Here is an 18,913-nt window from a genome sequence, read left to right as displayed (position 1 = left end):
GATTACAAATAATTATATTCTGTTCTTATAGGTATTCTATTCCTTTTTTTTCCTCCGATGATTGCCACCTTTTTTTGCTTTCCCCCTTTTATTAAAACTCATCACCAATTTTCATTGAATGTTTTATATTTTTCCTCTGATTTATGGAGGGGTACAACCGAAATTGCAATAAACTTTCAATTTTGCGTCAGTTATATATTTTATATTTGTATTTCATTAGGCCTTTAAATATCTAAGAATTATTATTATTTGACGTGCACAGTTTACATTTACATAATTTTTAATTTCTTGTTGTCCACTTCTTGTCGGTCTTTATTTTTCTTTTAGCAGTTAGAAAAGTTTTTTCAACTTCAATGTTCCCGAAATTCAATAACAATTTAAATTAAAACATTGCCTATATTGAATGTCGCTCCGTGTCAAATTGTCTGTCTGTTCATGTGGGTGGGTGCATACTTAAGGTCGAACGTACTAAGGTAAAATTGCGGAGCTCGAGAAACGTTTTGAACTGATTTTCTTTTCGCGCAATCGAATAAATGGAAAGGGCTCGAAAATACTTGACATTCAAACAAAGAATTGAAAAGTTTTGATAAAATATATAGAGGATATTTGACAATAGACAATCGCACGCAGCTTGCCCAGACTTTATCAGAGTTTTCTTGTTGGCGCTTACAATTAGTGCTAGATATATAATTACAAAAACAATGCTGCAGCTTCAAATTTTCCATCATACATTTTGATTTGCATTGCCAGAGAAATCATTAACTAAACTCTATGTGTCGTGGAACACAACTTACTGATTATGATTGCAAAACATTGGCATGTAGGTAGACTGCCCAACAGAACAGGAAAAAAATCAAAGGACAATGGAGCGTTTGATTGGTATTATTGAAGTGTTGATAAACATATGTATATTTAAATAGGAATTATGGCTGCTTTATAGTCTCGCTTAAAAAATATATATTACTGAAACAGATATTTGGGGTGATTGCCATTTAAGAAAATCCTATCGCCCGATTCGGTTCCACTCACAGCAAAGTTTCTAAAACAAAAGCAGCAAAATGTATTCCAGATGTGGGTCTGTATTTCTGTGTGGGGGTGTGTGTGTGTGCTATTGAGAGGAGCGTAGAGGATCAGAGGATCGTCTATTTCGTGAAGGCCATGAACACCGCCCACAGAATTTCGTTCGCATTCGGCTTGGCCGACTCGGTTTCGAAGTCGAGATCCAGCAGCTCCCGCACCCGCTTCATGGCCACCTCGTAGTCGTCATCATTCAGCGGCGCGAAGGCGTTCTCGATCACATCGCTGGCGTGCGCCAGGAAGATAAGCGCCAGCATCCGCTTGTCCATGCGCTGTGGATCGTTGACCCACTTGGAGAGCACAGAATCTTGGATCTGAAGTCATACATTTCGGTTTCAGTTTTTTATTCTTGAATAAATCCAAATCTAGTTACGCACCTTCTTCACCAGGCGACACTTGACAACATTGTCGCTCAGCGGATGTGTCGTCATATCGAACAGTAGAAAATTTTGCTTTTCCGTTGTGAGCACGCCCTTCTCCACCAGATTTTTGGCCAGACGTTCGCGTACATTTTTCAGTTGGTAGCGCAATTTCAACGGATTCCAGGTTTCACCTGCCACAACAATAGGTTATACAAAACATCCTTGGCTAAATGGCAGGCGCCTAAATACACACCACTAAGATATTCAATCCAGCTCTGCACCGTCTCCGGGGGATCTGTTTCCTTTATGTGTTTAAGTGCCTCATCGAGTAGAACGTCTCCCGTCTGCTGATCCGATTTCAGTATCAATTTCCTGTTGGCGAATTAAAGTTAGCCTGCTTCTGAAAGGATGTCGAAACCATATTTCTCTACATACCTTGTACATAGACCACGTCGCCGCATTCCAGATTTCTCGATCATCACGCGACCTCGCAGTCCAAGTTCTATGAGAATGCATCCGCGCAAGCCGCTTGATATGCAGTCGTTCCAGAAAGATGTGTAGCCCTGAAAGTAATTAAAAATGCCATTAGATTCAAGCTATTTGGGTCTTTATGGGCATCTAAAAATAATGCGTTAAGTTTAAGTGATGGCTATCTAACATAAATGTAAGTAAGAACTTCATTAACAAATGGTTACTGTCTCATGTTTCAAGGTTTTGAAATATATTTGAGCAAGTCTATGGTTTGGCCTTTTCACTTGGGTTGGGCGTAAAAGAAATGAATAATTACCCTGTTGCCGGGGTCGTAAAGCAACTATTCAGTTGTTAAAACATTAAACACTTGAGTTTGCTTAGGCCTTGCCCACAAAAGTGTATGAAATGTCAGTGTAAAAAACATAATGCTTATCTAGTATAAATGAGTAAACGAAGAAAAAGAGTTATATTATAACTACAAACATAACGAAACTAAAAATCAATTACAAAAATTACTCTTGTTATTAACGCTTGAAAAGCTATGACAATTAGAAGGTACAGATAAATACCTCAACCACGTCTCAATGCCGTTTCACGATTTTAAAATAATTTATATAACAATCGCTCAGATGATTGATAAGGAATCATTCCGAACGAAAGGTACAATAGTGAATCATTTGCAGGTCCAATAAAAGAACACGTCGCTTATCAGTTCGGCAGTTGGAGATATTGAAATGTTCCTAATGGATGGTATGGGTAGAAGCCAAGTACTTTGTATAATTTCGAAAATGAGTGACGTACGTCTGATAAGGAAAGCCCAAAGCGGATGAGAGCCAGGCAGAGGAGAGCAGCACTTGGTAGTATGTACTTCCTCAAACAATTAACCAAATGGAGGAAATCTTCGCGATAAGAGCGCTCGGAAAAGGGAATGTAAAACAAAAGCGGGCAACACGTTCCACTGTTTCCCCCATTTGAGGGTGGGGAGGAGGTGGTGGGGATGAGGGTGTGGGTGGTCACACAAATACACTGCGGGCAAAATGATGAAAACAAACAGACGTGGTGTCAGCCACAAGGGCACATGTGTGTGCATTCCTATGCGGTACAAGCGAACAGCAATTGAGCGATAAAGCTGTGTGCCAAGTGAAATACAAAAACCGAATTCAATGGAGAAATGCGAATCTGCCTGTTCGCCATAATGGGTCACTTATGGATGATGGTTCGCATTTACGGACATCATCCCGCGCTATACGCAGATTTATGAATATTACAAACGTATGCAAATTAACCACTTATTGGAAAACTCGTTTGACGAAACGTTCTCCGTGCTGCGCGGAGTGAAGTTCTCGAAGATATATGTGTGTATTTATAGCCACAACTGCCAACCGAAGAAGTATTAGAGCGCTATCTTTCCAACAACTAAGTACCTTGGCAAGAATTCTAAGAATATTTTTGGTTTGGCACTGGAAGCAACTGCGTGATAGTGTAACACATAAAGTAAACCTATTTGGAGTAAAATAGATTTGTGGCGAATTGTGGCCATGTCACTTATATATCACTTATTTAGGAAGTACAAAAAAATAATAAAAAGGGCAAGTAATGGGTTTTATAGATTAGACTGAACGGCTGATTAGACCTTAACAGATGGAGCACACTAGTATTTATGGCAATAACAAAAGTTGTTAAGAAAATGGTGTTGGCAGTCTCGCTGATTGCGCATTAGTCAGCGGCTGGTCAAAAGATTTCATAGTGCATTGCCTAACAAACTGGAAAAGCTAAGAGAAGTGGCTAAGACATGGCTGACCCCACAATCTGATATTGTATAAAATTTGTATCTGTAGGATAGTGATACTTATGGGATTTACAAAATGTTATGCCCAACATTATCTCCCACAACTGAAGTGATAAGTTACCCCCCTGTATCCAATTTTCACTACGCCCCTGCTGGAAGATGGACTGCGATGCACTTGGGGCCAAACAAGAGGTTGCGAAAGAGAGAAATCGTGAGAGCGACAGCGAGAGAGACGTCGGTTAACAGGTGAAGAAGAAGCACTTGGGTTGCGAAAGAAACCAATTAATTAGTGCATCCCGCACAAGCAGATAAGAGATAAGGAGCACACCCACCTCCTTGTCCTTGAGTCCCAGCAGCAGAACCTCCTCCATGAGCGTTAGTCGTGTTTCCTTGGAGTCGCCATCGTCGATGTTATCCTCCTGGTCCTTCAGGCTGTCCAGTGCATCCTGGTTGTCGTCCGGCGTGTTGGCATTCAGTCCGCCCTCCGCCCCGCCGTTTTCGCGGGGTTTCACCGAGCGACGCACCAATCCGTCGGAGCGATTCATTCCGGAGAGTTGGGTTGTGTAGTCGGGAAGTTCGGATCGATGGAGTTTTGGAGATGTGGGATGCGAGCGGAGCACCTATGTTTTTCTGCTGCTGCTCTTCTTCCTCTTTCCTCGTTTTGTGTGTGTGGCACAATTTGCTGACTCGACGTTGGAGTTTCACAGTGTGTGTGTGTCTGTTTGCGCGAGTGCGGGTGTTTGCGTTTTTCTCTGTGGACTTGTGTCTTGTGTTTTTGTGTGTTGTTGTTTGCACTGACTCTTTTGCGCCCCCTTTATTTTGTATTCTTTTGCACACACGCACTTTTCACACTATCGCAAAAATGCAGGCCCTAAACTGCGTTTCGTTGTTGCTGCTTTGCTCGGTGTTTTTGTCGCTGGGAACTCGACGGTTTGATTTACAATTTTGTGGCCCGTACTAAATGTGCATTTGCATTGGCCTTGCATTTACTGGGAATATGCGAGTGCCTGCGCGAAATAAGCTTTTTCCTATTATTTGTGTCTTTTGTCGACGTTCCGACGTGACATGCTTTCCGCCTTTTCCAGCACTGGCAATTTTCCAGACCTTAAGTGTTGGATAACGTTTTGCTTCTAGAGCTGCTGTTAGAACGAAATTAATATATCTTTTACTCTTAATTTTTTGTAGTTCAGCTTAATTTATTTAATCGTACAAATTTTGGTTTGAATGATATTACAGTTGTTTGGGAGGAAAACCTCGAAAAGAAAGCCGATATTCAAGCAGGTATCGATTAAAGATTAAGGAGTGAACACATTCAAAATTAAATAAATTATATCTTTTCGTTAGTTAAGAGCATTAAATTGTAACAGTTTTTTATTAAAATGTCCATACTAATGATTTGGTAATGTTATGAATCCGAACCGATAGTTTGTCCGATAGTTGTAGTCGCTGTATGACTCATCTCTAACGGAAACACAAAACAAAACCTACTACAATTTGTTGCATATTGCCTAAATTCGTCACAAACACTGCCGTTTAAACGTTTATTATGTCCTACTTGACCAATTTCAACAGTGAGACTGCCAAGCAAATTCTTATGGACATTATACGCTGTGTCAATCAGCCGGAAAACTCGAAGAAACTCTCAGAGGCAAAGGCTTCCGCTGGAAAAGAGATGATTCTCATGATGCAGCACGTAAATACCAAGCAAATCAAAACAAATAACCAAATACTTAAACATAATACATTGCAGGTTTTTCCATTGGTGATGCAACTCCAACTGGAGGTCATTAAGGGTCATGGGTTTCCTGGAAACCGCGAGGGATTAGTCCAGTTCTCCCAGCTCATCAGGGAAATGGAAAGGGACGACATGGAAATCGTACGCCTGCGCAGTCAGATCCGCGCCATATACCTGCCCCCCATAGCTATAAACACCACCAACGATATCCTAATCTAAGCGTGGGGTAAATCCCCCAAACAAGACTGCAATTCTGCCCCCCGGTGGGTTTTTTATTATACTTTAAGCGACTTCCAATATTTGTAGCTCCTTTTCATTTGAAGAAACTATAATCATTTTCAATTATACCTTAACGTCTGTTTAAGCAAATTATCTAGAAAATCGTACTTTCAAAGAATATTGAAATACTTCCCTAATACAGAGAGCTGAAACAGGCCACCAAAATAGACTTAAGATTGATGTTCTTATAAAATGCATTTCTTTTGATAAATTTGTGATCTTTTGTGTATTTTTTGTTGATGTACAAATGTTTTTCTTGTTCTTGCTAACAATAAGTAACATGGCAAAGGTTGCTATAAACAATTAAGGATCTGTGCCGTTCCATCGTCAGCTTTTAGGATCTAGGATATGTCGATCAGTCACGGCGATAAATTAAACAGTTTTCTTTCGTACCTATACAATAAGTTCCTTAAGAGCTATGCTTTTATGTACACGTCAAGTAGTGAGCTGCTCGTCCAGCCTGTATCTTACAAACAATTAGGCGAGGATAACTAGTAACAATGTCAAATCCTAATGCGCGCTAGCACCATTTGTGGTGCTGGCATTATTGTTATTCCCGTTTTCGAGGTCTGTAGCCGTAAGTTTAGCCGGATTAATGGTTTTTATGTCGTTTCCGTTCAGTTTGTGCTGCAAATGCTGCAGCTGCTGGGCAAGGTGCTCGTTCTCCGCCTGCGTAATGCTCTCAACATCAATGGACATCGACATGGGTGAGTGGGGCGTGAGCGGAGTCACTGGATTGCTGACGCACAACTCCTCAATGGTGGAGTCACTGTTACTTGAGGGCGTCGAGGAGCGTGACCGCACTGGATACGAATCGTCCAGGGGCAGGGCAAAGCCCTGGGTAATCATCAGATCGGCAATATTCAGTTCAGAGTTGTCGGCTGGATCGAATAGTTCCACTCCGGGCAGCGGAGTTCCCTCCTTGGCGGCAGAACTTACAGCAGTGGTTGCCCGTGGGCGCTCTTTGTAAGTCACCACCCGTGCAATCAGCTTCCTCCAGTGTGCCACTAAAAATGTTCGGTGTTTAGTCAAAAATATATCTATCAACTGTTGCTGAAATCATACCCTCTGTCAGCTCTTCGAACTTGGCGATTGAGGACTTCGGCCACGTAATTGGCTCCGTCTGGATGGTAGATTTTACATTGGCCAAGAAGCATTCAACGGCTTGGAACCTAAAAAAGTTAAATATAAATTTATGTCCATCCAATCAGTGGAACATCTTACCTGAGCGTGAGGAAGTCAGTGCGCAGCTCGCAGATATCAGCTGGCGAAATATATTCGCTGTCTCCATAGTCCACGAAGTAGAGATCAATCACCTGCTCCTTTGGATTGTACTGGTTGGGCATAATGTCCACGATTTCTGCGCGATACCACTTCTCGTCGAACTTGAACACGGCTGCCACAATCTGACCCACATATGGAGCAGTCAGCACGTGCTTGGCCCTGTTTTCAGCACTACTATAATAGCTGGTCATCTCCTGGACCATGCTATCCAGCTTCTTGGACTGCGGTCCGATTAGCTGCACCCAGAATTTAGTGGGCGAGGCCACTGCGGAGACATAAACCTCCATTGGCTTGCCCTCGCCCTTGGAGGCCATTAGCTTGTCCCTAGGCTGAGTGTGAGAGCTTAGGGATGTCTGGGAGGAGTACATGCTGGACGCAATGCTGTTGGTGGGAGATCTGCGGGGCTCGCGACGCTGTTCCACCTCCTCCATGGACCGCACGAGTTCCTCATCCTCCTCTATCTGATCATCCAACATTTTTCGGGCTATGTTCACTTGCTTTTGATTGCCGATAATCGTAATCCTGGCCTTCCCATTCCGCCCATTTAAATCGATATTCAGCTTGGCCAGCGAACTGCTCCGGATCTCCTGGAGGAGCTCGCCGCCGCGTCCATTAATTTTGCTGGCCAGCCTCTGGGGCACCTGCAGTTCCACTTTCACCACGGGCGCACGTTCAATCTCCTTGATCAGCAGGGCTCGAGCCGCCTTAACCGCATCGGGAACGCCGCTAATATCGCAGAATTTGTGGCCACTGTCTTTGTCCCTAGAGAAGAAGAATTTGATTCTTGTTAGTCAGGTTTAATTCATGGGTCGATAATTTTCAAATCCAATTACCGTAATCTTATCTTGGCCAGGGTCTTTTCTTCAATTAGCTTCATATTGGATCCACCCCGACCCATTATCAGGGGCACATGCTCGTTGTCCACGACGATTTTGAGGCACACTTCCTTTTGGGGCTTCTGTTCCTCCGTCTGTCCTCTAATCCCGGATGCCGGCCGTTGGCCACCTGAGTCCGCTTCCTCCTCGTCGTTTCGAGTCTTGAAGTAGGCATATAGCATGGCGCCCCCAAGGGAGCAGAGTCCGAAGCCCAGGAGTAGTTTGTAGGTGGGAGTGGCACCGAAAGGCGTGTTACGCAACATGCTGGCGAAGCTTTTGTGGGTGGAAGTGGGTGGAGCTGGGTGTTTGGAGTCTGCCTTTCGAGGTTTTCGAAAACTGAAATAAAATATTTCTGGTCACTGCATTACATATCAGTACGAGCAACTAAATACCACTGAAACAACTTAAAAATAAATAAAAAGCATTAAGACCCCTCTTCAAGGCATCTTTAATATGTTAATATCATTGCGTGTGCTTGGGAACACAAAAATAGAACAAGTTCAAGACCATCTGATGTCCCACAAGTCGACTGGTACGAGCATTAATGTCGTCTTATGGAATCAATAAAGGTCTATGGGTAAGCAGTATTGATGTACACTCCCCCTTTTCTTATGCAATCCTATCACTCACTGGATATCAGTTTTGACAAATAGCCCAAGACAAGCAATTCTAGCCGCAAACAAACAAATTTTGGCACACAATTCGCGAGTGACTTCATAATTGAAATTGCTTGGGTAGACAGTGCACGGAATAAATAGACAAGTGACGTTATTTGGGTACACTAGCCCACATAATTCAGCCACTTACACCGATTAATGCATTGTCAGGCGGATTTCGCAATTAAACTGCGAATTTTTGTGCCGATTGAAGAATCGAACAATTCCAAGACAAAACGAACAAATACTCCAAAAAGTTGTTTTGAAGGAAAATTCAAGATTTGCTTTAAATGCAAATAAATCTTTTTAAGTACCAATCTTTAACTTAAAGATGGAAATACTCTTCCCATTTCCACTGCATATGTGCATGCATATGTGTATCTACTATTCCACTTGTTGAGTCTAAATAAATCACGATATTTCCGAGCTTTGCACTGGTTCTTGGACAAGTTAAACGGGTTTATGCGCTCATCGGCGTTATCATACCGGTTTAACCTTTGGGCTCCAAGCATGAATGCACTTCCTCCGAGCCAAACCGCCTTTATCTCGAACTGATAAAACGAGTCCCAATTATTTTTGGGCATATGTAAACAAGCCACAAACACACAATGGAGTACATATTATCCACTGACCTTGATCCTGAATTTTTGTCAATGTTTGTTTAAAGTTAACTTAATAGACTGTTGCTTTTTAGATAGCAAAAAGCGCTTAAGCTCAATGAAGCGTTTTATTTGAGAGTCATTCGCTGTTTGGTTTTCACATTTTCATGTCTCGTTTTTCGTTCGAAAAGTCGTTAATTTTATGGCTTAATTCTCGCGGCCGAACTTGAATTCGCCTCTACATTTCAGGCATAACTGAGGAAAACTTTTAGAATCAGACGGCCAGCGAATGCGAGAGAGCATCGTCAGCTGTTTCGCGATTGCAATCAATTCTCTCCGTCTCGCTCTCTGTTGTTTACTTTGCCGGTTGATTTGCAAATAGCGAATTGTGAGTTGTAGGAACTGGTAATTAACAGCGGTACTGGCACAAAGACAAATAATGCAAAGCAAACAATGCGTAAATCAACCAGCGGCCATATGTCTGATGAAAAATAGAGAGTCACACACCGCGAGAAAAACTGTAGTATTAACATTCCATCAACATTCTCAACACAATCATCATTCTGAATTTATTAAATATTACAAGGATTTTTTGCAACTTTCTGATAATACTAATCCACTCAGAGCATGTACAGTTATATTGTTCTCAGTGTAAAAGAGCGTGGAGAGCGTAGAAGAGCGTAGTGCTAAATTTAGTGGAGTGACATAATGAACAGTTCGTTTCGTTTAAGTTGTGTTTGGGTTCCCCACTTCTTGATTTATAACCGATTTTTGAATGGAAACCAGAAGCTGAAGCGTAAAGCTCCAAGTCTGGATCTTCTGAAATGTTTACCCTATTTTGTAATGGTTTTTCGGACGCTCTATTTCCCCGGCGAAACCCATTCAAAAAACGTTGCGTTTTCGATTTTCAAAGGGGTCACGCGGTGAAAATGCCTGAGATGCGTCGAATTTTGTTGGCAAAGTTTCAAATCTTTTCGCACACGAATTTATTGTCTCGATTTCTAAATACAGCCAGTTCAACAAGAAAACACGACGTCACCAAAGGTATTTAATAATCCGCCAAAAGCTATTTGGAGAGACCTTCTTTGATCTTCGCATCAAAATATAAATAAACTTTCAGCTGCGGCTTGAGTATACATATTTGCATTTTGGATTTGTATGCGCTGCAGGCTTTAAACTTGGGAGTTCTTAATGGAAACCCGTTTTCGGGCACTCAGATTAGACAATAGCGTCTGGTGTAGACACGAATGAGTTGAAAAGGTCAACTAACTAAATATCGCTATTTTCAAAGCTATCATGTACAAATATTTAATCTTAAAGTGCTGTGCTGCAAATTCAGTAGCACTCACATGTTTTATTGAAATTTGTACCCCCACCCACAACTTACCGTCTTTATATTATATCTTGTGTATCGGCACTGTCTTTTGGTTTAAGCCCATTCACTATATCTTGATTTGTTTGTTCTGGCGTTATCACTTAATGTTATTAACCATTCACTTAAGCCCTACGAGTGGAAGCACTTTTTCTGAACATTTACGTCAGAAAGCAACAAAAAATAATAACGCCGCATAAAAACGTGCGAAGCGGTGTGACCGTTATCAGTTCCAACAAGAAAGCTAATAAGTACTACCTGAAAGTGTTGCAAAACACAAAACTTTAACGCTTTCAACTTTCAAAAGAAAAGCGGCGAAATATCTATAGGATAGATATCCTATAGATACCCAAGGACCTGTACCGACAACCGAATAAATAAAAAACTTCCAAATGTTCCAAAATTCCACCGTTCCGCCATCGACGCTAATTTGACGCACATAGTCCTTTATTTGAATGTAAGTATAAAATGCAATTGAGCAGCTAAAAGCTGGTAGGTCATAAACACTAATGCTACGGGCACATCCCTTGTCTAAGTACAATGAACACTTCTGAGTTTGTTTAAGGCGCACGCGTTTGGAACAAATCAACAACTTAATGCATATGCATATGGCCTGGGCGAGTAAGGGCTGTGGATGGTGGGTGCTCCGGACAGCTAGGAGATGTCTCTCAACGTGTTCGGCTTGGTGCCGTCCATGTCGAAGCAGCGGCAGTTGCACGACGACACGGGGCACTCTGAATTTTGCCTGTCAAATAAACACATTCATTGGTCAGAATTCAATTAAAGATTGGTAACTTAGAACTCACTTGAACCACTGCATGATGTGCTCGGTGTGTCCGCCGTGGCGACAGGTCTGACACCAGGAGAACCACTTCGAGAAGGGCTTGGTCTGCCAGCCGGGGACGTCGGGCGTGGTGGTCGGGGTCTCCCCATTGCTCATGTTCACCATTGTGCCCATGTGCATCAGGCAGAGCGAGCAGCGGGGCAGGGGTTTCCGGCAGCTGGGGCATGAGGAGAGCCTGTTGGTGCTGGTGGTGGTGCTCCGTGGGCGCGGCTCATCCAGCAAGGCGTTGGACACAGACTTGCCGCAAAAGTTGCACGACAGAAATACAGTGCGGGAACTGCGGGAGGAAGGGCGGATGCTCTCGATCTTGATGTCCAGCTCGGCCCGTTTCTCCCACAAGCCCCAGCTATTGAGGTGATCCAAGTAGCTGGCAATCCAGTACTGGATGCGTTTGTCCTCGAAAAGCTCTTGCCGGAAATAGTTTATGGCCACCAGGGCTACCGTCTAAGAAACAGCTCAATTTATATCCAAGATTTAACGCATGTTTTTGTAGCGCACGCTCACCTGCACATCGAAACTGGTGTCCATGTAGGACTGCAGTATATCGATTCCGTCCTGCGACTCTCCAGTGAGCAACAGGCCATTTAGATCGCCGCCATCTATGGCCGCCTTGATTTGCTGCGCCACATAGTCAGCCAGCTTAGTCTCCGACAAATATTTGCAGGCGAAGGCCATGCGGTCTGATAACGAAACGCCTTCCTCTTTGAGCACTGCATCAAAATTGTCCTTCTCCATCGTTAGAAAGGAGAAGACAGCCCTTAAGTGTGGATCGTGTATCTGCATGTTGGCGCTGGATCGCTGATTCCGCCACGTGGAACTGCAGCGATCTGCATTGAAACTGGACAAGGCGATGACGGTGATCCTGTACATGCTGGGATCCCTCATGTTGTCCGCCGCCGACGATAGAATGTTGCAGGCATGGAAAATTTTTAAGTGGAACACGCAGATCATGGCTGCCCGACTGTACTCCTTGTTTGCATATAACTGGTCTATAAAGCGATCCAGCTCCTGCTCAAAGGCCCAACCGCAAAGTTGGAGAGCCAGGTCGCGCTGCTCACTCCTGCATAAAGATTGGGGTTATCACAATTTTCAAACCACAATTCATATAAACTTACCTGTAGCATATTAGTTTGTTGGAGTTGTTGATGCCCTCTGGCCACTGGAGCACCTGAGATTCGATGCGGGAGCTGGCCATCAAGGCCTCCGAGGTGTGTCCCAAGTTAATGCCCAAAGTGGCCTTTAAGCCCGTCAGTCGATCCTCGCTGTAGACATTGTTCAAAGTGGACCACACATTCCGCAGATACGGTGTCAAATGGAGTTCGCCGAATCGCTTGTTATCGGGCTTTATGCCATAATCCTCTAGCGCGCGCTGACGCGTCTCGTCCACCAGATCCAGCTCAAAGAGTTCCGGATTCAGCAGGTCCACATTGAAGGGCGAACCACCAGGAGGGCTGAAGTCCAGGGAGCTCCCGCTATTCGTGCTGCAGCTGCTCGTGGGCTGCTGCTGAGTGGGCGTGGCCGCAGTGGAAGTCGGCGAGGCGGGTGTGTAGAGCGGACGCTGCATCAGTAGTGGCAATTTCCGGCGATTGCTGTGCGCCGTGTGCAAGGTGGCTGGCAGTCGAAAGTCCAGGATGTTTAACGCATCTGCCAAGAGAAGAGCTCTCTCGAAATCCCTCGAATGCCACGACAGGCAATTAACAAACGAAAACTTTCCACTGTGCTGATATCTAGCCGGAAAGGGGCTAATCTGTCGTTTTACGTGGTAGATCTCTCCAGAATTGTCCGTGTCCACACTCCGGATGTCGTAGAGAGTGATGTAGGAGGAATCGCGTTGCAGCGAGGAGAGCAGGCTAGTCCTGGTCGGACACCAAGCGATCTGCAAATGGTTCTTCGAGGACTGAATCTGCCTGAGAGGACTCTTGATATTTCGCGGATCCCACAGAGTGATCACCGAGTCCACATAGCTGCAGAGATAATTGCCATTGGGAGACACGGAAAGTCCCTGCACTGTCTTTGTTTGGATGCTTTGGCAGGTGGCGTTACTCTCTGCAAAAGGGATTCCAAGATTTCATCAGTGAAGTGGCAATAAAGTAATACTACGTAGTTGAAATATAACCAGTCACGTAATATGTACTCACGCCTTAGATCGAACAGCTTGACCATCTTCTGGCTCATTCCCGCAATGACCGTGCGATGATTGCGATCCCAGCAAATGGAGTTGGCCGACTCGCCGACGCCAAAGAAGTTGGCCGTCTCCTTGGGAACACCACGCTCAATGTCCCAGATGGTGATGCAGGTGTCATTTCGATGGCGATCGTGTCCAATGGCCAGGATATTGGCATCCAACTCGTTCCAGGCGAGGCAGGTGCACATGCGCTGCTGGCGCGGTGCTACAAGGAAAGAAGAACTATTAGATGCAGCTTAGAATCGGCGTTGTCGGCCGCCTACTATACTCCCAGCTGCTATCGTAGGTGTCCCGGAAGTTGCAGATCCCGACTTTGCCATCCGCCAGACCCACTGCAATTATGGGCTGGTCACTGTGGTAGGAGGCTGCCACGCAGCGGGCATATTGATAGCGCGACTCGTTGGCGAGGTAGTTCACGGATATATAAGGCAGGCGACCTGCAAGGGGGCGGTTAAGTAAAGTGGAATAATCCCTTGGGGAAACCCTTACTTTTTTGGCTGTGGTCATCTTTGCGGCGCACTTCGTACAAATGGATTTCCTGGCCCCAGGATACGAATTTGTCGGGAAAATGTGGAAACCAGCTGAGTCCGTGTGTATTGCCGCTCATCGTGGCCGATTTTCCATCGATGTAAAAAACGAATTTTCACTACAGACTAAATTGCGTCGCGTTATCAGTTTGCAAAAACAAAAACGTGAGATAAACACTGCACTACATGGCAAGAAGAAGAGGCGCACACACACTAGCCGGTCGAACAGCTGTTGGCCGCATATTAGCCAGCACTGGCCCTGTTCGATAATTCGTTTTATCGATAAGCTGGTAGGTGATTTTGTTTTCCTCATTTTAAAGAAAGCAAACGTGTTTAATATTTACCACTTTCACTTAAAATGCTGCCCAAAACACCAAAACCTGCACTTTGGAAATTCATCAAAGGAAGTGCCAAAACACTGTTTGTCCTCGAGGCAGTTTGCTTTGCAGCCAGCTACGGCGTTTATTATCGCATGAACACGAATCGAGGTGGGAGGATATTTATATAATTATTTTGATCGTTAATAATTTAGTAATAATAACAATCCGCTCCTAGAGTTTCGCCAGCACATTCACGAGAACTATCCCTTCGTTCTGGACTATTACTACAAAATTGGTGAAATCGTGGGAGACAGCACAGTGCGACAGGCGGATGCGAGTTATTGGAGTGCTTTGAAGAAAAGCGACTAGAGGAGACCGCTTCCAAAATGCTTAGTAATCCCTACTTTAAGTCCGTTTTGTGGCTGATTGGCTTCGGAGGAATGGGCTACGGCCTAATGGTGCTAACCGAGCCGAACGTCGACAAAATAGAGCGCATCAAAGCCTCCGTTTCAAGTACCAAACTGAGTGCGGATGAGCAGCGAAAGGCTCTGTTTATGAAGAAGCTGCAGGAGGCGTCCACCACCAGTGCCCCAATCTACAGGTCATCGGTCGAGAAATAGGATAGTTAGGAAGCTTAATCGTCAATTTATCAATTTGTTATACTTTTAAAATACAAATGTTAAGCATTTAATCTTAATCGTTTATTGGTAGGGTAGGGTGATTCATTAGAGGGAAATTTGATATCAATTGAAATTTGATTCATACAAGAATGATAAATAGAAAAAAAGGACTTAAAATTATTTAATTATTAATATTCTGGTTTTAAAAGTTTACAGAGCCCTTAACACTTCTGTTACTTTTAACATGATCTGTTAGGAATCTTGACCACCCCTATTTGCAGTGCTCGAAAACTTTCGATTCTCAACACAGCGAATCTTAGCGCAATTGCATTTTAATGGTAATTTAATTTCCATTATTGACAGAGTTTAAGGCAACAAACAGTCACATCATGTCCGCGGGAGATTTGCCATTGGTGGCGAGGGCCAAGATTCCGCCAACCATCCAGTTTGAGGCCACAAAGAACTTCCACTCGCACACCGAGCAGAAGGACTTGGATAGAGCTTTCCTGGGCTACAAGCGGCGTCCGTGGGTTCGCCAAAAGGCTCACAGGGACACACGCCGGGAGAGGGAGATCCTCAACGGCCTGCTGTGCTCTACCAGCGTGGAAACGGACTACGCCAGCACCTGTGTGGACAAACTTATTGACGAGAACATTAGCTATCTGGATTTGGCCTCTCTCACCGACGAAGATTTGGAACTGTTCGGGTTCAAGTGTCGAAAGCAACGGCAACAGCTCCTGGAGATGTTCGACAAGATTCCCAACCAGAATCCCAGTTACGAATACATTTGCAACCATCCTGAAGCCGAATCCTACAACAATCAGATTCTGGGCAATGCTGGCAACCACTTTATGTCCCTGCGTGCCTCTTTAGCGGCCACCAACTACAAGCTGCAGGTCTCCACTCCCGAAGACGTCGTGGTGGGCGACAAACGATATGCCAGCTGCTTTGCCCAGGAAACTCTGAAAAGCGTGAATCAGATCACCGAAGAGATTGCCAAGGATCTCGCAAAAATCGAAGCTAATGTCCAGAACGCAAGGAGCCAGATGAAAGTAGAGGCCAACGAGAGTCACAAGAAGGTGAATATTGCAAGAAATAAGAAAATATTATCCCTTATACAAATTTGCATTGCAGAAGAATTGGAGCCTGGCTACAATTTTGTACTACACTACCTTGGCTGTGGGATTTTCGTGCGCCTGGATCTGGTGGTGGACCAAGTTCCGCAGCGCTCCCCGAATGGAGCGGATCTCCGTTAAGACTTAGAACAAACGCACAACGAAGCATTTAATAGTTGCATTCCCATTTTCTCATAGGACCTAAGTTTATAGAATTCACGTATTACTTGGTTAAGCATTCGCATAATCTCAAGCTGTAATGAAGTTTTACTGCCCAATATGATCATTTGATAGAAACCATATGTTGTATTAAGTTGAAAAATTGTTTAATTTATTGCCTTAAACTGACTTCTTCGGCGAGAAGAAGAAACCCCAGGTGGACATAGGAATCCACGTGCTCGGGAAATTCCCATAAAGTTGTATGCGCAATGAGCTGGCTTCTTTCAGTCGAGTGAGCAATGTTTCCTATAAGAAAAGTAACATGATTATATTTAAGATGGTAAAAGCTATTTGAGAAATTAATCTGTGGTTCTTGGAATTTTCAACATATTAAAGGGACTGTTTTCTGTTTTTAACAGAAAGGAGCTTTATTAATCCTACCGGCAACTTCCATTTTGACCAGAGCCTCCTTCTCATATCTTTCGAATAGCTCCTTTGCGAAAACCACGAATTGCTGCAACTTCCAGGACCTGTAGAATATCGTATCCGCTGCAGATCCCGGTAATTTGAATATACCTCTCAGTTGTCTAAGGATTTCCTTTGTATTATTTGCGATATCCCCGAAAATAGAGGCTATGATGGCCAACTTGTTGCAGGGCAGTTGTAGATCATCCGGGTAAAGGGAGCTGCCGTCATCATGGCTCTTCTCCAGACACTTGGTCTTCTTGGCTTCTATAGTATAGCAAATGGTTGTGCCACGCTGTTGGGCCAGCTGCCATTTAGCGTAGTTATCCTGGAGTTGTTTGACTATGGCCTCCAATCTCGTTTTGCAGGTGGCCAAATTCGCGTCGTGACTCGTGGGCGACTGCAGGCGCTGGCTGTCCAAATCTGCAAACGATGAAGAAATAATAAGGTAATTTTGTTTTTGGAGGCAACTTACATCGAACTGGTGTCAAGGCTCCATTAATATTCGGTTCACTTGCTTTTTGCGGCGTTTTATTCGCTTTGGTCATTTTGTAAACAATGTTGTTTACTTCAGCAAGTGTATGCACACCACCTCGTTGGGAAATACGTTCAACATATGCTGGTACAGCTTGGGCGCTTATCAACACTAATGGTTTCTAATATCGATAAATGAATATATTCAATGTTAGCACTTATAAAAATATAACTACTTGAATGGAGAATGGACATTTTGACATTTATTTCTTAATCGTTAGGTGTTTTCCTTAGATGCAATAAATCAATTGCTTTGGTACACACAATTGAAAAGCTTATCATCGATATGTTTCGACCAAATCAATGTTCACACACCACATTCAGAAAAAAGTAAAGCTCGTCAAAAGTGCCGGTAATTGTCTGTAGAAATCCTTCATTTTGCTTTGAATTTTCAATCAGATCACTGCTTAAGCCAAATTCAAAAAGATGTTGACCTGGACACCACTTGAATCTAATCCCGAGGTAATGACTTTACCAGTAAAGATTTTGCCTACCGCACTTCCAGTTGCACATTCATTGTTTCTTTGTTCCAAAATGTCGGCTTCCTTTGGATAATAATGTGAAAAGACGCCATTAAAACCTTCCCATTCCCACTTTTTCAGGTTTTGACCAAGTATATACATAAACTGGGCGTGTCGCCAGCCTGGTCGGTAACTGACGTCATCGGATTGGAAGATGACACCTTGGAATGGATTCCGCGTCCCGTAAAGGCGTTCATTTTGCTCTTTCCGTGCAGCGAAACCGTGGGTTTAGCTTAGACTTCCTTCTTATCTTATTATCCTGCCTAACCAGGTTCCATTTTCAGTATGAGAAGCACCGCGCCGAGGAGCACGATCGGATCAAGGAGTTGCAGGAGCAGCATCCCGACGATCTCTTCTACATGCGCCAGTTCACCCACAACGCCTGTGGAACCGTCGCCCTTATCCACAGCGTGGCCAACAACAAAGAGTTAGTCCGTCAAATATTATATATATAAGATAGTTTATAATCGTATCTGTTACCAAATATAATCTTTATGCAGAGTGGACATAGACAGCGGAGTACTGAAGGACTTCCTGGAGAAGACAGTTTCCTTGTCCCCGGAGGAACGCGGAAAGGCCCTGGAGAACGACAAAGAGTTCACCGCCGATCATCAGGCCTTGGCTCAAGAGGGCCAGACCAATGCCGCCGATCATGTAAAGGTGATTCACCACTTCATCGCGCTGGTGAACAAGGAGGGTACTCTGTACGAGCTGGATGGCCGCAAGTCCTTCCCGATCAAGCACGGACCGACTTCGGAGGAGACTTTTGTGAAGGATGCGGCCAAGGTCTGCAAGGAGTTCATGGCTCGCGATCCCAATGAAGTGCGCTTCACCGTTTTGGCCCTGACTGCGACCAAACAGTAGGGTGTAACTAATCCCATAACTCAGAACCACCAAGATCCCAGATCTGCCAGACTATACATTTATATATCCAACATATTATAAACCAGGCTGCAAAGGCGAACGAAGCCCCGCCTTTCAGCCGGCCAATAGTTTACGCATATTTATTCCGCATTGAGCCAAAGCCGCATATGTATTGGGAACACCATGATTGTTATTAAAGAGTGCACTCTAGCTTGATGCTAAGCTTATACTGAACACCACACGGCTTTTATTTCTTAATA

General features: G+C 44.0%; 9 protein-coding genes across 10 annotated transcripts; 5 read left to right on the top strand and 4 right to left on the bottom strand.

Annotated features, from left to right (window-relative positions):
- Nucleotides 1–108: 108 nt before the first annotated feature.
- On the bottom strand, nucleotides 109–4,791 carry LOC6613061 (Golgi phosphoprotein 3 homolog sauron). The gene is made up of 5 exons (XM_002037508.2): nucleotides 4,032–4,791; nucleotides 1,875–2,002; nucleotides 1,693–1,811; nucleotides 1,455–1,630; nucleotides 109–1,391 (listed from the first exon to the last, which is right to left on the bottom strand). The coding sequence occupies exons 1-5, from the start codon at nucleotides 4,242–4,244 to the stop codon at nucleotides 1,143–1,145; spliced, it is 885 nt and encodes a 294-aa protein (XP_002037544.1). The 5' UTR covers nucleotides 4,245–4,791; the 3' UTR covers nucleotides 109–1,142.
- A 359-nt stretch (nucleotides 4,792–5,150) lies between these two features.
- LOC6613060 (protein C10) lies at nucleotides 5,151–5,924 on the top strand. The gene is made up of 2 exons (XM_002037507.2): nucleotides 5,151–5,392; nucleotides 5,450–5,924. The coding sequence occupies exons 1-2, from the start codon at nucleotides 5,246–5,248 to the stop codon at nucleotides 5,651–5,653; spliced, it is 351 nt and encodes a 116-aa protein (XP_002037543.1). The 5' UTR covers nucleotides 5,151–5,245; the 3' UTR covers nucleotides 5,654–5,924.
- On the bottom strand, nucleotides 5,890–10,698 carry LOC6613059 (tudor and KH domain-containing protein homolog). Of its 2 annotated transcripts, none has more exons than XM_002037506.2 (5): nucleotides 10,515–10,698; nucleotides 7,831–8,208; nucleotides 6,938–7,759; nucleotides 6,779–6,885; nucleotides 5,890–6,720 (listed from the first exon to the last, which is right to left on the bottom strand). In XM_002037506.2, the coding sequence occupies exons 2-5, from the start codon at nucleotides 8,133–8,135 to the stop codon at nucleotides 6,224–6,226; spliced, it is 1,731 nt and encodes a 576-aa protein (XP_002037542.2). In that variant the 5' UTR covers nucleotides 8,136–8,208; nucleotides 10,515–10,698; the 3' UTR covers nucleotides 5,890–6,223. The 2 variants fall into 2 exon arrangements, with proteins under 2 accessions (XP_002037542.2, XP_032583353.1); XM_032727462.1 differs by lacking the exon at nucleotides 10,515–10,698 and adding an exon at nucleotides 9,161–9,378.
- Nucleotides 10,699–10,894: 196 nt separating this feature from the next.
- Nucleotides 10,895–14,256, bottom strand: LOC6613058 (GATOR complex protein MIOS). Its single transcript, XM_002037505.2, has 7 exons — nucleotides 14,018–14,256; nucleotides 13,792–13,965; nucleotides 13,482–13,733; nucleotides 12,459–13,389; nucleotides 11,848–12,403; nucleotides 11,306–11,787; nucleotides 10,895–11,244 (listed from the first exon to the last, which is right to left on the bottom strand). The coding sequence occupies exons 1-7, from the start codon at nucleotides 14,133–14,135 to the stop codon at nucleotides 11,154–11,156; spliced, it is 2,604 nt and encodes an 867-aa protein (XP_002037541.1). The 5' UTR covers nucleotides 14,136–14,256; the 3' UTR covers nucleotides 10,895–11,153.
- A 90-nt stretch (nucleotides 14,257–14,346) lies between these two features.
- LOC6613057 (protein CEBPZOS) lies at nucleotides 14,347–14,764 on the top strand. The gene is made up of 2 exons (XM_002037504.2): nucleotides 14,347–14,543; nucleotides 14,611–14,764. Exons 1-2 carry the CDS (start codon nucleotides 14,414–14,416, stop codon nucleotides 14,742–14,744), a joined length of 264 nt encoding a protein of 87 aa, XP_002037540.1. The 5' UTR covers nucleotides 14,347–14,413; the 3' UTR covers nucleotides 14,745–14,764.
- Nucleotides 14,737–15,066, top strand: LOC6613056. Its single transcript, XM_002037503.2, has one exon. The coding sequence runs from the start codon at nucleotides 14,762–14,764 to the stop codon at nucleotides 14,993–14,995; it is 234 nt and encodes a 77-aa protein (XP_002037539.1). The 5' UTR covers nucleotides 14,737–14,761; the 3' UTR covers nucleotides 14,996–15,066.
- Nucleotides 15,067–15,286: 220 nt separating this feature from the next.
- LOC6613055 lies at nucleotides 15,287–16,432 on the top strand. Its single transcript, XM_002037502.2, has 2 exons — nucleotides 15,287–16,074; nucleotides 16,130–16,432. The coding sequence occupies exons 1-2, from the start codon at nucleotides 15,385–15,387 to the stop codon at nucleotides 16,256–16,258; spliced, it is 819 nt and encodes a 272-aa protein (XP_002037538.1). The 5' UTR covers nucleotides 15,287–15,384; the 3' UTR covers nucleotides 16,259–16,432.
- LOC6613054 lies at nucleotides 16,420–17,352 on the bottom strand. Its single transcript, XM_002037501.2, has 3 exons — nucleotides 17,210–17,352; nucleotides 16,711–17,157; nucleotides 16,420–16,575 (listed from the first exon to the last, which is right to left on the bottom strand). Exons 1-3 carry the CDS (start codon nucleotides 17,280–17,282, stop codon nucleotides 16,442–16,444), a joined length of 654 nt encoding a protein of 217 aa, XP_002037537.2. The 5' UTR covers nucleotides 17,283–17,352; the 3' UTR covers nucleotides 16,420–16,441.
- A 242-nt stretch (nucleotides 17,353–17,594) lies between these two features.
- On the top strand, nucleotides 17,595–18,887 carry LOC6613053 (ubiquitin carboxyl-terminal hydrolase). Its single transcript, XM_002037500.2, has 4 exons — nucleotides 17,595–17,730; nucleotides 17,871–18,011; nucleotides 18,074–18,216; nucleotides 18,290–18,887. Exons 1-4 carry the CDS (start codon nucleotides 17,695–17,697, stop codon nucleotides 18,651–18,653), a joined length of 684 nt encoding a protein of 227 aa, XP_002037536.1. The 5' UTR covers nucleotides 17,595–17,694; the 3' UTR covers nucleotides 18,654–18,887.
- Nucleotides 18,888–18,913: the final 26 nt, after the last annotated feature.

This window comes from Drosophila sechellia, chromosome 2L (assembly GCF_004382195.2).
Source record: "Drosophila sechellia strain sech25 chromosome 2L, ASM438219v1, whole genome shotgun sequence".
Lineage (NCBI taxonomy): Eukaryota > Metazoa > Arthropoda > Insecta > Diptera > Drosophilidae > Drosophila > Drosophila sechellia.
Note: the sequence above shows the minus strand (reverse complement) of the source record. Positions and strands in the feature narration are given on the sequence as shown.

Coding starts and splice junctions, on each gene's coding strand:
- LOC6613055 (XM_002037502.2), top strand. CDS start 15,385: ATGTCCGCGGGAGATTTGCCATTGGTGGCGAGGGCCAAGATTCCGCCA. Junction 16,075..16,129: donor CCAACGAGAGTCACAAGAAG/GTGAATATTGCA, acceptor TTTGCATTGCAG/AAGAATTGGAGCCTGGCTAC.
- LOC6613054 (XM_002037501.2), bottom strand. CDS start 17,282: ATGACCAAAGCGAATAAAACGCCGCAAAAAGCAAGTGAACCGAATATT. Junction 17,158..17,209: donor AGCCTTGACACCAGTTCGAT/GTAAGTTGCCTC, acceptor CATCGTTTGCAG/ATTTGGACAGCCAGCGCCTG. Junction 16,576..16,710: donor GGTCAAAATGGAAGTTGCCG/GTAGGATTAATA, acceptor CTTTTCTTATAG/GAAACATTGCTCACTCGACT.
- LOC6613061 (XM_002037508.2), bottom strand. CDS start 4,244: ATGAATCGCTCCGACGGATTGGTGCGTCGCTCGGTGAAACCCCGCGAA. Junction 1,631..1,692: donor CTGGATTGAATATCTTAGTG/GTGTGTATTTAG, acceptor TTGTTGTGGCAG/GTGAAACCTGGAATCCGTTG. Junction 1,392..1,454: donor AGTGTCGCCTGGTGAAGAAG/GTGCGTAACTAG, acceptor GTATGACTTCAG/ATCCAAGATTCTGTGCTCTC.
- LOC6613057 (XM_002037504.2), top strand. CDS start 14,414: ATGCTGCCCAAAACACCAAAACCTGCACTTTGGAAATTCATCAAAGGA. Junction 14,544..14,610: donor TCGCATGAACACGAATCGAG/GTGGGAGGATAT, acceptor ATCCGCTCCTAG/AGTTTCGCCAGCACATTCAC.
- LOC6613059 (XM_002037506.2), bottom strand. CDS start 8,135: ATGTTGCGTAACACGCCTTTCGGTGCCACTCCCACCTACAAACTACTC. Junction 7,760..7,830: donor CTGGCCAAGATAAGATTACG/GTAATTGGATTT, acceptor CTTCTTCTCTAG/GGACAAAGACAGTGGCCACA. Junction 6,721..6,778: donor GTTCGAAGAGCTGACAGAGG/GTATGATTTCAG, acceptor GAACATTTTTAG/TGGCACACTGGAGGAAGCTG.
- LOC6613053 (XM_002037500.2), top strand. CDS start 17,695: ATGTTGACCTGGACACCACTTGAATCTAATCCCGAG. Junction 17,731..17,870: donor CACTTGAATCTAATCCCGAG/GTAATGACTTTA, acceptor CCACTTTTTCAG/GTTTTGACCAAGTATATACA. Junction 18,012..18,073: donor TCTTTCCGTGCAGCGAAACC/GTGGGTTTAGCT, acceptor TTCCATTTTCAG/TATGAGAAGCACCGCGCCGA.
- LOC6613058 (XM_002037505.2), bottom strand. CDS start 14,135: ATGAGCGGCAATACACACGGACTCAGCTGGTTTCCACATTTTCCCGAC. Junction 13,390..13,481: donor CAAGCTGTTCGATCTAAGGC/GTGAGTACATAT, acceptor TCCCTTTTGCAG/AGAGTAACGCCACCTGCCAA. Junction 11,788..11,847: donor ACACCAGTTTCGATGTGCAG/GTGAGCGTGCGC, acceptor GCTGTTTCTTAG/ACGGTAGCCCTGGTGGCCAT.
- LOC6613060 (XM_002037507.2), top strand. CDS start 5,246: ATGTCCTACTTGACCAATTTCAACAGTGAGACTGCCAAGCAAATTCTT. Junction 5,393..5,449: donor TGATTCTCATGATGCAGCAC/GTAAATACCAAG, acceptor AATACATTGCAG/GTTTTTCCATTGGTGATGCA.
- LOC6613056 (XM_002037503.2), top strand. CDS start 14,762: ATGCTTAGTAATCCCTACTTTAAGTCCGTTTTGTGGCTGATTGGCTTC.